Genomic DNA, 14456 nt, shown 5'->3' on the forward strand with positions numbered 1-14456 from the left:
CTTCTTCGTTTTCTTTTATTAGCTATTAAGAAATTAAAGATTTTGCATTATATCAGGACAGAAATAAATGAACCGTGATTTACTGTATGAAGTTTCGAATACCGGCAACTATCGGTTCATCGATTCGATTTAAAACTATAAAACAACGAAAGTATGAAGGTATAGCAATCATTCAATAAACCAAGATTCGGTTTTCTTCCTTTTAAATTATTTCAGTACCTTTTTAACAATCTTCCTAACAATAGGTTCCTCAACATCTGCCACTTGTGACGCAAATTTCTTTTTGTAAAATTTTCTTTCACAAATTTTTTGGGTCAATTTTTCGTTGATAAAACGTTTGCATACGGCGTACAATGCGTCACCCTCAGCGATATCAGTTATTTTGTTGGTAAGATAAAGGACTTGCGTCACATTTACCCTTTAAGGGTTTTTTGACTGATATCACCACTTTTGTAAGCATATCATTTCGACAACATCAAGAAACCTTATGGAAGTTAACAAATTCTAGAGAAATTGGAACACCTCACTCATGTCGAAAAAAACTCAAATTCATCGAAAAATCCGATGGAAGTTAGGAAGTGCCAGAAGAATCATCTGTCATCCCAATATTTAGGAACCAGCCTTGTAATACCTCACTCAAGTCGAAAATAACCCAAATCCATCAAAAAATCCGGCCGAAGTTAGGAAGTGCCAGAGGAATCATCTGTCATCCCAAAATTTAGGAACCGTCCTTTAACCACCTTACTTATGTTGAAAATAACCCAAATCCATCAAAAAATCCGATAGAAGTTCCGAAGTGCCAGAGGAATGATCTGACATCCCAAAATATAGGAACCAACCTAGTAGAAGTTTGCACTTAATAATCAACAAAATTTCCAACAAGAAACACAGCCCAAAAAAACCAGCACCTTTCACCACATGACCATCCATATCATGCACCAAAATATGCAACACACACACATACAAATTGGCTTTTATATGGCATTTGTATGTAGACTTTGAAGAGCGAAGAGCTCCACCTCCGAAGATATGGATTTTTTCCAACATCTGAAAATTCCATTCTTATTTTTGGGCCATTCTTGGTCCTATAACCAAAATTTCAGGAAAATGTATAGAAACGTTTGAGTGTTGCTGGATCAACTTTTCCATAGGAACTAACTAACGTAGGCCATTTGCATTATCCGAAAATTCGAAATTTTGCTAATTTTCATACAAAAAGCAAAATTATATTCCAAATATCTGAGTTTGAAAGTAGTTGGAGTTAAGGGAGGGAAGTCAAAAAGTTGCGGTAATTATGCTCCGTCGTCACCCAAAATTTTTTTTAAACATTTTTGGTAGTGGACTTGCGTCACGCCCTCCTACTAACGTGCGGGCATGATTTGTATTGGTACCATTCTATCTACGCTTCGATGTGAACGGCATTAACGTAATAGATGATATTCAGACGCAACCTCTAGTTTCGTTAAATAATTTCTTCATTTGTATGAAGGCGTTGATGTTTCAGCCGATTAAGTCTGAAGTCAAAGTCATCCGTTTTCATTCCGTATGCATGACATAAGAGTTGACATTTCATACAATAGAGCACATTATTTGAAATGACAACTGTCACGTACTCGAAGGCAAAACGGATAACAGTGAGGCCACCTTAATGCTTTTTTTCCACTTACCGAAAAAGTACTACGTGTGAAATTTTCAATTTTTTGCTTTTTTTTGTTTACTTGACAGATTGTTCTCTGACGGATCTATCACGGAGTACTTTTTGTTGAGTGGAAATCACACTTAAGTGATTCTTAGTTTATGATATTTTGGCGCAAAATTTGAATTTGCTGAGCGAATATCATTTTTTCAACTGAACTCGATTGTTGAAAACCAGAAATCCGTTGTAGGCGTCATTTCGAAATGTCAAATTTAATCCACAGAAGGCGACCTAACCTCAACTTTCAGGTTGACGAAAATTTGAACGAAAAATGTCCAAAGAAATTGGTTGACATTTAGGTTATGTTCAACTCTGTGGGTGAAATCGTTGTCGTTTGTGTTGTCAAAGTTCGGGTTTACAGTTAATTGCAACCAATCTGTTGAAGTTAATTTTACGGGGAACGACTGGTTTATGAATAATTTAGCTGATTACCGATGAAAGTGGCACACATTCTTGTACCAAAATATTTTCGTAAATTCTATACGGGAAAAAAGGACTAGGCTTTGCTCATTCGGGATATTTCAGTTAAGCTCCCTAAAGTGAAATCTCATCTAAGACGTACGATATATCAAAAACAATACTGAAAATACATTTTTTTTACGTTGTCATAGTGAAATAGATTATGCCGTCCGAGATAAGAAATGGAAATTGCGTTTGGAAATGATAACAAATTGTGTCGATAAAGGTAATATTTATACGTTACAGTTAGCATCCGGATATGAAAAAAAGAAGGAAATCCTATAACGATGTTATATAACGGTTTATATAGATTGCGACATTTTCGGTTTTTACCCCCGGTAAACCTAGCATTAGGTCGGGTTTTTCTATTTCTCTTCTTCTTCTTTCGGTTGATATAAATATAACGAACATAAAGGTCGGCTTTTTCGTTAGGTTAAATTACCTTGATAAAGATTCTGTGAAGATCTACGTCGAATAATAAAAAAAGAAATAAAATCAAATCGGAATCATTTATCGATGCGGTGGATTGTGAATAGCTTGGTCGTTTGGTTCACTCTCTTTAGGTAAGCTGTTGTTGTAGTTTTGGTTTCATATTTTGAGCAAGCATGGACACAAACGAATAGCATTGAGGGGGCACGAACCATCAACAATTATGAATGTCGATCAGAGGTTTTTTTTTCATTATTAAACGCACTTCAAGCATGAATTGTACTCTAAATGGGGTACTGAACAATATGTATAGGTAGTCGATAGGTTTCAGCGAATAACTTTTCTATTTTGATTATCGTTGTTTGGACTCAATAAACAAATTGTGCCGAAAAGGTTGACTTTTGTTTGAATTTAGGATCTGATTATTTCCCACATGGGGGCTCTTAAACGGTCAGTGATCAATTGAAACATAAAAGTACAGAAGAAATGCACGTTAAACCGATATACAAATTGGTGCGAAAAGTACAGTCAGAAAGGACAAATTGAACGAAGGCTTCGAATACGACAAAATGGCAAGGTTCTGAAAGAACAGGTTAAGACACCCACGAGGGCAGATGACACCGAAATCGATAAACGCACTCAGTACAGATTGTATGTTAAATCAACTTGAAGAAAATGTTTTTTAGGAAAATTCGGAATTTTGTTTTTGTTACGTTGCCTTTTTCATACAAACTTCGTAGCCGCTGAACTCAATTTGTGTGTCACCACCTTCGTGATCAACTCAGAGTTGTCTTAACCTGGTTCTTTCAGAACCTTGCAAAATGGTGGATATGAAGATGCTGTAGGCATTGGAGGTCATGTCAACGATGGACGAGTCAACGACGGACGAATCAACGATACCAAGGATCTGCCAAAATCGAGTCTGATACAGTCCGAACTTATGATGGCGCATGCATCGAGTGTCACATGATTCTTGGTGAATATTTGATGGAAGAAACAGTTCAACGAAGTCAAACAGGTGTACATTTGGGGACAAATGTTTCATTAAGAGGGGGTTGTATATGAACCGTACGGTACGATATAATCGGAAAAGAGTTATCGACCTACAAGAGTAAATCCTTTTGTTTAATTGCAATGCACATCGTAACCAAAGTCAGTCTGATTAGATAGGTTAAACGAGTAACTTTTGTATTTTGGGGCCCGTACAAGAAATGTAATGGTTTCTCTGAGTTAATTTTTAATGACAGTTGTTTCACTGCCGAAAAAGTGTTTTGATGGATTTGGCTTATTTTCAACATGAGTGAAGTTTTCCAAGGTTGGTTCCTAAATTTTTGGAAGACAAATGATTCCTCTGGCACTTCCCAACTTCCATCGGATTTTTTGATGGATTTGGGTTATTTTCGACATGAGTGAAGTGTTCCAAGGTTGGTTCCTAAATTTTGGGATGACAAATGATTCCTCTGGCACTTCCCAACTTCCATCGGATTTTTTGATGGATTTGGGTTATTTTCGACATGAGTGAAGTGTTCCAAGGTTGGTTCCTAAATTTTGGGATGACAAATGATTCCTCTGGTACTTCCTAACTTCCACCTGATTTTTCGATGGATTTGGACTATTTTCGATATAAGTGATGTGTTCCAAGGTTGGTTCCTAAATTTTGGGATGACAGATGATTTCTCTGGCACTAACTAACTTCCATCTGATTTTTTGATGGATTCGGATTATTTTCAACGTGAGTGAGGTGTTCCAAGGTTGGTACTTAAATTTTGGAATGACAGATGATTCCTCTGGCACTACCTAACTTCCATCGGATTTTTTGATGGATTCGGATTATTTTCAACGTGAGTGAGGTGTTCCAAGGTTGGTACCTAAATTTTGGAATGACAGATGATTCCTCTGGCACTACCTAACTTCCATCGGATTTTTTGATGGATTCGGATTATTTTCAACGTGAGTGAGTTGTTCCAAGGTTGGTTCCTAAATTTTGGAATGACAGATGATTCCTCTGAGTCACAAAGCAAGTTGTGACGCAATTTTTTCTTAAAATTTTCTTAACGATATTGTCGGAATTTTCAACGCGAAATAGCGACTGATTCATTTAAAATAAATAAATTTCTCAGGTGTAAGAATTCGTCTTACTTTACCACGACTGAACTTGATAATAAATAGTCGAAATTTCAATATGTCTCCGTCTACATCACATTGTGTGAATCTCTGGCATCTATAACTCACCGAGCATTACCCAGGCATAATAGAATTATATTTCATATCGCTGCAACGAATCGATATTTACATCACATATCCTGATTGCTTCAACAGAAAGATTTCTTGAAAATAAGTGAATTTGCAATTCGAAACCTGCGACGATTTGAACCTAAAATCCGAACAGTTGTTGAATCCAGATCATATCACCACCCACCCCACTCACATATTGTGAAAATGCTTGGCCGTTGCTAATCGACTTCGCGTGCGAATATCATCTTATAAACTATTCGCAAGCGTGTGGGAATACAATATGATAGATGGTGACGTTGCACTTCGTATACAAGAAAAATATAATTTCTCTTTCTAGCAGCAGTTATACAGTTCCCGTTGCCTTTTCAGTGCTGAATTCCAGTCCTTCCAAATCGTACCAGGAACATCATAGTATGGTCTTGGAAACTAAACAAAATTCTATTTGCAGGCAAATAGTCTAAAAGATGTTATTTCTCCTGCGTGTGCGAATAGTCTATAAGATGTTTTTCGCCCGCGAGTGCGAATAGTCACTTCGAAAATGCATTTCTTCGTGTGAATATGTATAGCGATAAACGTTGATTTAGATTGACATAATATATAATGTATGTAACGTGTGGGGGACGGTTGTGGGGATGGTTTATGTGGGGCGACGCAGGATAATATACTGTTCGTTTTATTGATTTGATTTGTATAAATAAAACACGGAAAGTTTTCTCAAAATCAAAACCAAATTGATTGAAATGCAACAGAAGAAGAAAATGTCAAGCAAAATGAAAATCGTAATTTTCAGCATTGTTTATCGAACAAAAAACCACTTACAGTGGAAGTGTGACGCAAGTCCACTTACAGTGGAAGTATGACGCAAGTCCACTTACAGTGGAAGTATGACGCAAGTCCACTTACACAAGAACTGGGGTGAAGTTGACAGCCAAAAATATGCATCGCAAATGGCAGATGATTGCAGCTTCATAGCTATTGACAATAATGCAATTTTATCATGCCACTGTTTCACATACGTAAAATTTATTCAAATTAATCTAAAACTTACAGCGCCACCTGAGATGGAGTCTCTATAGATAAAGGGCAATTTGTTAAATTAGCGAAGAATGAAATGAGGTATTCCAAAGTTATGAGTTATTTTGAAGATTGGAAGTATTCCTTTGTGGTTATGTGCCATTTGTGACATATGTCATTTTGCGTGTCAAAACTGTAAGCGTCACACCTACCGATGTCAGTTATTTTTTAATGTGACTAAAACCCGTAGAATACATTTGGTACAATCTATTTTTAGAACAAGAGTTGTATTTTCGTATTTTTGACATCTATTGAGGACTTGCGTCACGGAGCCTTACTACCGTGGCCCCATGAAGTTACAGTTTCAGCCGTGTAAAAAAATAGTAAAAATAACTTTTCTATCCCATTAAATTCACATGCAATTTACTGAAGCATTGCAAACTGAAATAGAGAGAGAGACAGAGAGAGAGAAAAGCAAAGACCTTTGCTTATATGAAAGTTATATGGATTCTGAAATAAAAAAAGCCACCGTATAGACAGGCAACATTTTAGTTCAACACAGTAAAATAAAACATGACAAAATGGAAACAATGAATATGCTAAAAAGATAGATTTTTTGCCCTTTGGCAGTATCTCTGTACCGCTGGAGTTCTGTAACGCCATATACATATCATATTGTGTGTGTATGTATGCATATACTATGCATGGGAGAGTGTTTGTTGTACACCACTCGTTTATTTTGTTCATTTAGTGATGAGACATAAGTATTCTTCACTTCTTTTTTTCATTTATATTTATTACATGTGTGAAAAGAAAAATGACAAGCAAGGGACTCGAGAAAATGGTGATTGTTGTGCATAGAGGAAAAGAAATTTATTTCTCCGTCAAAGAGCGGCCCAGAAAATGCTTTCTATAAATAACTTCAGCGAAAATGATCGCAATTTCCATTTTCAAGACGCAACACTTGACAGTAGTATTGATAATACAGTGTTAATGGAGAGACTGATTGTAAATGAGAAGATTACGCCGATGGCAATTTTTTCACGTTAGAAAAACTTCACAGTTTTTATTCCGTTTCAGAGAAATGATAAGTTGGTACGCCAGTGGCGAGATAGAAGGAACAAGTGAATGACAGTTGGCTCCTATGGGAGAGAATGTGAGATAATTTGTAGGCGTAACAACTCATCATTTCCCTGTTTCGTTTTGCCCAAGGTTCTGAAAGAACAGGTGAGACCACTATCGAGTTGATCAGCTGAACCACATCGAAACTTTCTGTCGTGAAGTGACAGTTTAGCCATTAACATTTTTGACGTTTGAAACATTTCGTCACAACCTCAACTGAATTATATAATTTTTAGGATGACAGATCATTCCTCTGCAACTTTCTAGCTTCTATCGGGTTTTCTGATGGATTTGGGTTATTTTCGACATGAATGAGGTGTTCCAAGGTTGGTTCCTAAATATTGGGATGACAGATGATTCCTCCGGCATTTCCTAACTTCCACCGGATTTTTCGATGGATTTGGGCTATTTTCGATCAGTCAAAAACACTCAAAAGAGTAAAAGTGACGCAAGTCCCTGTGCATACTTCCAAAATAACTGATATCGCTGGAGGTGACGCATTCTGCGCTTGCACGCAAAAACTGTAACAGCAAAAATTTGACCAAAGAAATTCTAGAAACAAAATTTTACCAAAAAAATTTTGCGTCACAAAGTGGCAGATGGTTCGGACGTATTAGGACATATTCTTGCCTATTTTAAAAAATTTCTTTAAAGTACTTTCCTCAACATCTGCCACTTGTGACGCAAAATTTTTTTGGTAAAATTTTGTTTCTAGAATTTCTTTGGTCAAATTTTTGCTGTTACAGTTTTTGCGTACAAGCGCAGAATGCGTCACCTCCAGCGATATCAGTTGTTTTGGAAGTATGCACAGAAACTTGCGTCACTTTTACTCTCTTGAGTGTTTTTGACTGATATCAGTTCTTTTGGAAGAATTAGTAGATTGAAAAAATTTGAAAAAGTTTGAAAAATTTTGAAAAATTTAAAAAAATTTGAAAAATTTAAAAAAATTTGAAAAATAAAAAAAAATTGAAAATTTAGAAAAATTAAAAAATTTTGAAAAATTAAAAAATTTTGAAAAATTAAAAAATTTTGAAAAATTTTAAAATTACTAAATTTAGGAAAAAAAATTGAGGCGAGCAGAGCTTACCAAATACCAACAGCGAACAAATTTGTTCTACCATACCCATCCACACACACTTAAAGGTGTTCTTATATGGGGCCTATATGGGAACTTCGAGGAGCTCTAGCTCCGAAACGAGGCCGGTTCCCCCCAATTTTTTTTTCTGGAATGTCTTAGAATGACGACTAGAATCTACTCCCAAAATTTCAACAAAATCTATAGAAGACTTTAGAAGATAGGAAACACGGATGGACGGACGGACGGACTAACAAAGTAACGTAGGATTTTTTCGTTTCGTTTAAAGTACTGAAATTGACCAAAATGTATGGAAATGGGGCTTCTTGGAAGATTTTTTGCGTGGCCAAATTTTAATTTTGAGAACGTGTGATAGCTCGTTGAACTCGTACGGACGCCTAGTTTTTTTTAATGGTAATTTGGAGTCATTTGTCTTTGAATTGTAGAACTTCAATATTTGCTGTATATATGGTTCTGCAGTCTACGACAAAAAAAAAATTTGAAATTTTTTCTAGTAATAGGACTTGCGTCACGGGCGCTATGCTAACGCGCGCCCATGATGGATTTGAGCTATTTTCGATATAAGTGAGGTGTTCCGATGTTGGTTCCTAAATTTTGCTGTGACAGATCATTCCTCTGGCACTTTCTAACTTCTATCGGATTTTTTGATGGATTTGGGTTATTTTCGACATAATTGAGGTGTTCCGAGGTTGGTTCCTAAATTTTGGGATGAGAGATGATTCCTCTGGCACTTCCTAACTTCCTCCTGATTTTTCGATGGATTTGGGTTTTTTTCGATATAAGTGAGGTGGTTCAAGGTTGGTTCGCACATTTTGAGATGACAGATGATTCCTCTGGCACTTCCTAACTTCCATCGGTTTTTTCGATGGATTTGGGTTATTTTCGACATGAGTGAGCTGTTCCAAGGTTGGTTCCTAAATTTTGGGATGACAGATGATTCCTCTGGCACGTCCTAACTTTCATCGGATTTTTTGATGGTTTTGGGTTATTTTCGATATAAGTGAGGTGTTCCAAGGTTGGTTCCAAAATTTTGGGATTCAGACTGATTTATCTAGAATTTTCTAATTTCCATAAGGTTTTTTGATGTTGTCGGCATGATATACTTACAAAAGTGGTGGTATCAGTCAAAAAACCCTTAAAGGGTAACTGTGACGCAAGTCAACAAAAAATTGACTCAAAAAATTTGTGAAAGAAAATTTTACAACAAGAAATTTGCGTCACAAGTTGCAGATGTTGAGGAACGTATTGTTAGGAAAATGGTTGAAAAATGTACTGAAAGAATTTAAACGGACGAAAACCGAATCATCTGCCACTTGTGACGCAAATTTCTTGTTGTAAAATTTTCTTTCACAAATTTTTTGGGACAATTTTTTGTTGATAAAACTTTTGTGTACGGCGCACAATGCGTCACCCTCAGCGATATCAGTTATTTTGTAAGTAAGATAAGGGACATGCGTCACATTTACCCCTTAAGGATTTTTTGACTGGTAGAAACATAGATCCGTTCGTCTAACTGTTTATTTATTGAAAATATTCAAATTTGGAGAAATATAATTAACATCGAAATCGTTGATATACACAACACCAACTTGTCGTCGAAGTTCGTCTTGTATGCGTGCAATACTTAGTGAAACTGCATGCGTTGCCAAATCACTTTGTTTTTTACCAGCCCGGATGTACTTTCGAACTGCTTCCGCTTCGTATGCCAAACCGGCCCTGTTTGTATTGTTGAATGGATATTTGGCTCCTGTTGGTAACGGCCAATTATGCTGTTTTCCATTAGCATCAATCAAACTTGTTCCGTACCAGAAACTAGGTATCTAAAAGAAATATTTGTCAGTTGAGCTGCACGGAGACGGCATGTAGAGCTACCTCCATTGAACGCTTCGTTCCAACAATTTTGAGCACATTTTTCAAGTCTTCGTTAATGCTCAATTTAAGTGTCGCTTTTCTATCATTGCAATAACTGAACACAGCTGTGACATCGGTGTCCACACCATTATCGTTCAGTTTACCGGTTGCTTCAATGTCTAACGGGTCATCTTCGAAAATCCATTGCAAAATGTCAATGCCATACGAGCCAAAGTCTAAGATTGCTCCACCGCCCAATTCTTTTATTCTGAAGAAGTTAAAAGGTTCCAATGTATGTACGCAGACGATGTCTTTACTCCGCACAAAATTTCAACTTAAAAGGGAAACTTACTGAAACCGTGGCTGCGGGCGTACTGATCCAAGTTCAGCATCGACTCTGACAATTTCGCCCAACTTACCAGCCCTAATCTCCTGGCGAATGAACTTATAGATCGGTAAGTATCTTGACCAAAGTCCTTCCGCAAAGAAAACACCTTTCCTCTGGGCCAACATTGTTAGTTCCTTCGATTGTTTCCCATTCATCGTTAACGGTTTCTCCATTAACACACTCTTTCCGTGGTCCAACATCAGTTTTGCGGTGGAATAGTGTTGTGGATTCAAATTTCCAATGTAGACGATATCGATGACCGAATTCAGCGCTAAATTCTCATAGCCTGCATATGCTGTCGAAATGCTAAATTTCTGGGCGAATTCTTGTGCTCGGGTAAGATTTGTGCGTGCCGCAACAGCAATAACTTGGTGGTCAGCTGAACTGAGAGTTGATAATGCATTGACAAAATCACTGCAAATTTTTCCAGCTGCTGCAATGCCCCATTTTAATGCCTGCCTTTGCTTCTTCGCCCCATTACCTAATTGAGTTTTGAATGTCCCGGCAACGAATTGCCAATCACGAACGTAGAAACCTTGAACTATCAGTTTACTTACCGTATGCAAAGACTACCAATGTCATTAAGACCATCAACAATGTGTACTTCGTTAACATCTTATGGAGAAAAAGGTATGCTTTCGTGTCCACTGCCAATGTTTGTTAATGACTCAAGACCACCGGATGTCTCTATTATATATAATCAGTTTTGTAAAACCATTGAAGGGTGAAGGTGACGCAAGTTCTTGTGCTTTTATTTGTCAATGAAATTTAGACTGGAAATTACGTCAGCTGTCGGTCAAATCTTAACTGATTTTGACATGATGATGTGACGATGCCCATTAATGGATGAGGACTTGCGTCACTCTCGCTTACTTACGTGCGAGCATGATATTGATATCTTTCTCATTGTGCCGGCAACAGACATAAAAACGCGGAAGTATACCAAAAACGTGCATTAAATGAATCAAAATTTGTTGGCGACAAAAGCTCAGCACCGACCGGGGTGCGATCACGAAGGCGGTGGCATCAACTCGGTGGCGCCAAATAGGTAGTTTACGTGACGATTTCAAATTAACAGAAACAAATGTCTAATTTCAGTTGACTCATTACATCCGTTTAACGATGCCACGTTCAATGTAAATAAACCACCAGGTATGATCTAATGTCACAGCGATGGACGTAACGATTTGAAAAACGGATTCAAACGCACTCATTTTCATTATATTTTGACATTCATTGACCATGACTCGTTTCTTATCTAGTTTTCTGTATCGCTTCGCTCGCTCCGATGATGATGATGACGTACATTGAAAATAATTGAGTTTAAAGGAAGGGAATAACCAAGGTTGCATATGAGGAGGATACGCCATTATCGTAAAAGTCCACTGAACGTTGCAGTAATTCCAGTTCAGTTGAAATTTCGTACTGAAATACAGTTTGCCTTTGTTTTTTTTCTCGATACGGTCTCAGTGAAATAATGGCGATCGGCGTAACCTTCTCATAAGCAACCTTGGAATAACATATGAAATACAACTTGGTTTTCGTATGTTTTTATTTTAATTTTCTCGTGACTATTATTATTAATGTCATGAATTTCGCCTTTCAATATATATATGAGCCATTACTCGTCATCACTAACGTAATAAAAATAAATACTTTTCCATCATTTTAAGAATTATAACTTCGCCATTTTTGAGAATTCTATTCCAAATCATTGGACTAACGTACCATTCTACTACTTTTCGATATCCCAAAAAGGAAGTTTACACAAACCAATAGGCTACTTCGCCGAATGGAACGCACTCACTAGCCGTGGGGTAAACAACCATTTGACTGAGTGAGTGCGAAGCAACAGAGATATATCAAAATATCAGAGAGATGCTAAGATAACGGCTGGGACGCCGTTTCGACGGATAGAGGGAATTTGTCAGCCTTTTTCATACAACGAATGAAATGTCAAAAATGGCTGACTTTTTCCAAAATTGGTCGGTTGTTTACAAAATAATTAATTTTTGACTACAATGATTCGAGATAGAGGTGTGCACCGCCGATTTTACGCCGGCGCGCCGCCGATTTTTTGCTAAATTTTCGGCGCACCGCCGCCGAAAAATAATAGCTTACGCCGCCGCCGCCGCCGATTGTATTTTCGTCGCGCCGAAATTTTATACGTTTAGTGCTTTCAGCCATTTTAATGGACAACAATATAAACTTAAATTGAAATATCTATACAAAAGTGTGTGTCTGAGTACAAGGTTTTAGCAAATGTTTATCTCTCTTAATTTATAAGTCAGGTTTCTATATGCTGCTATGTTTCTATATGCGTAGAAAGAAGTTTTTTGTAAAAAAAATTGTTGGAACTTTGGGTATTTCTTCTTACTTGCACTGTACGACGGTGATTTTCTTTCTGATGCTACGATAGGGTTATCTTCGAAGTTGCTTTCTATAACGTATCCTATTTCCATCAGTAGATGGCAAGTGTTTTATGCAAATTTTAAATACTAGTCCAAAGAAAAAGTTTGCTGCAGTCTTGGGAAGGGTATCGATGGATACAACTGAGGATGGTCAGATCACGCTGCCCTGGGACCGTAATCGATACCCGAGATCGAAACAGCATTTGTCTTTTCTGTATCCTCACTTAACGTGAACCCTTGGGTACGTTACTCTATTTTCTGTGCAATGGAATGGAGCGCGGCAGACGGCAGACGACGTTTCTCTTATTGTCTGTTGATGCAGATAAGAGGAATAAGAAAGAGAACAAAATTCAGTGAATCAGTCAAAACTGGGTGAATACTACTGCAATTGTAAAGTGGCAAACTTAAGACCTTATGTGGAATTTGGGTGGAAAATGGTGTATATCACATGTTTCAGGAATTTATAAAGTGGAAAATCTTTCCGGTTTCAAGTTTTTTCGCCAAAAGACGAGACACGGGCATCTTTATTTTCAATTTTTAGCTACGTTATGTAATTATTTGGGAAAAAAATCATTTTGGCGTAGTCTATACACTACGAATGTAGAGTAGACTCAAGGTACTCCAACACAATTCGATATGTGTACAAAAATGCTACTTCATGTATAAAACTTCATAAGAGCACGGAGAAATTCAGAATCGGCCGAGGTGTAAGGCAGGGTGACACTATTTCACCGAAATTATTCACGGCGATTCTGCAGAGTGTTTTTAGGAAGTTAAACTGGAGTAAAATGGGAATAAAGATAAATGGAGAGTACCTGAGCAATCTCCGCTTCGCTGATGACATTGTACCGATAGCAGCGAATATAGGTCAGGCTCAGCTTATGCTACACAGTTAAGTGAAGAGGCAATCAAAGTTGGCCTCAAGATGAACTTATCGAAAACAAAAGTCATGACCAACATCAGGGACGATAGAGAAATCAAAATTGGTGACACTGTCATTGAACGAGTCGACAGCTATGTATATCTAGGACATAAACTGAAGTTAGGTCTCGACAACCAGACTGCAGAAATAAGACGTAGGATTGGTCTTGCATGGGCAGCGTTCGGAAAACTCAGACTAAATTTCAAAAGCAAAATGAATAATAGTCTGAAACGCAAAGTTTTCGACACTTGTGTCCTTCCAGTGCTCACTTATGGAGCGGAAACGTTAACTTTAACGAAAGCATCCGAAGATAAATTGAGAGTGACACAAAGAGCCATGGAACGGAGTATGCTTGGAATAACACTCAGAGACAGAATGACGAATCAATGGATTCGACAACAAACCAGGGTCGTTGATGTCATGGAAAGAATAGCATCTCTGAAATGGAGCTGGGCGGGACATATTGCAAGAAGGACAGACGAACGTTGGACCAAAAAGATCATGAACTGGCGACCATATAAAAGACGAGCTATAGGTAGACCACCAGAGAGATGGACAAACGGAATTAAGAATATTGCAGGTACAAACTGGCAGCAAATGGCAATGGATCGTACGAAATGGAAAGAAGTTGGAGAGGCCTACATCCAGCAGTGGATAGAAACAGGCTGAAAAAGAAGAAGAAGAAGATACACTATTTATAAATTTAAGTTTATCTAAATCTCTTATTTGCGAAAACCTTCTACTACGATCTCACTCCTACATCGAAGATGGACTAAAGGCAACGGGAACGATTATTGCATAAATCGAAAGATAATAGTTATAGTAGCGAGTTT

General features: G+C 37.4%; 1 protein-coding gene across 1 annotated transcript; it reads right to left on the reverse strand.

Moving 5' to 3' along the window:
* Positions 1-9558: 9558 nt before the first annotated feature.
* LOC119075711 (trans-1,2-dihydrobenzene-1,2-diol dehydrogenase-like) lies at positions 9559-10960 on the reverse strand. The gene is made up of 4 exons (XM_037182234.1): positions 10848-10960; positions 10255-10771; positions 9924-10170; positions 9559-9871 (listed from the first exon to the last, which is right to left on the reverse strand). Exons 1-4 carry the CDS (start codon positions 10903-10905, stop codon positions 9569-9571), a joined length of 1125 nt encoding a protein of 374 aa, XP_037038129.1. The 5' UTR covers positions 10906-10960; the 3' UTR covers positions 9559-9568.
* Positions 10961-14456: the final 3496 nt, after the last annotated feature.

This window comes from Bradysia coprophila, unplaced genomic scaffold (assembly GCF_014529535.1).
Source record: "Bradysia coprophila strain Holo2 unplaced genomic scaffold, BU_Bcop_v1 contig_232, whole genome shotgun sequence".
Lineage (NCBI taxonomy): Eukaryota > Metazoa > Arthropoda > Insecta > Diptera > Sciaridae > Bradysia > Bradysia coprophila.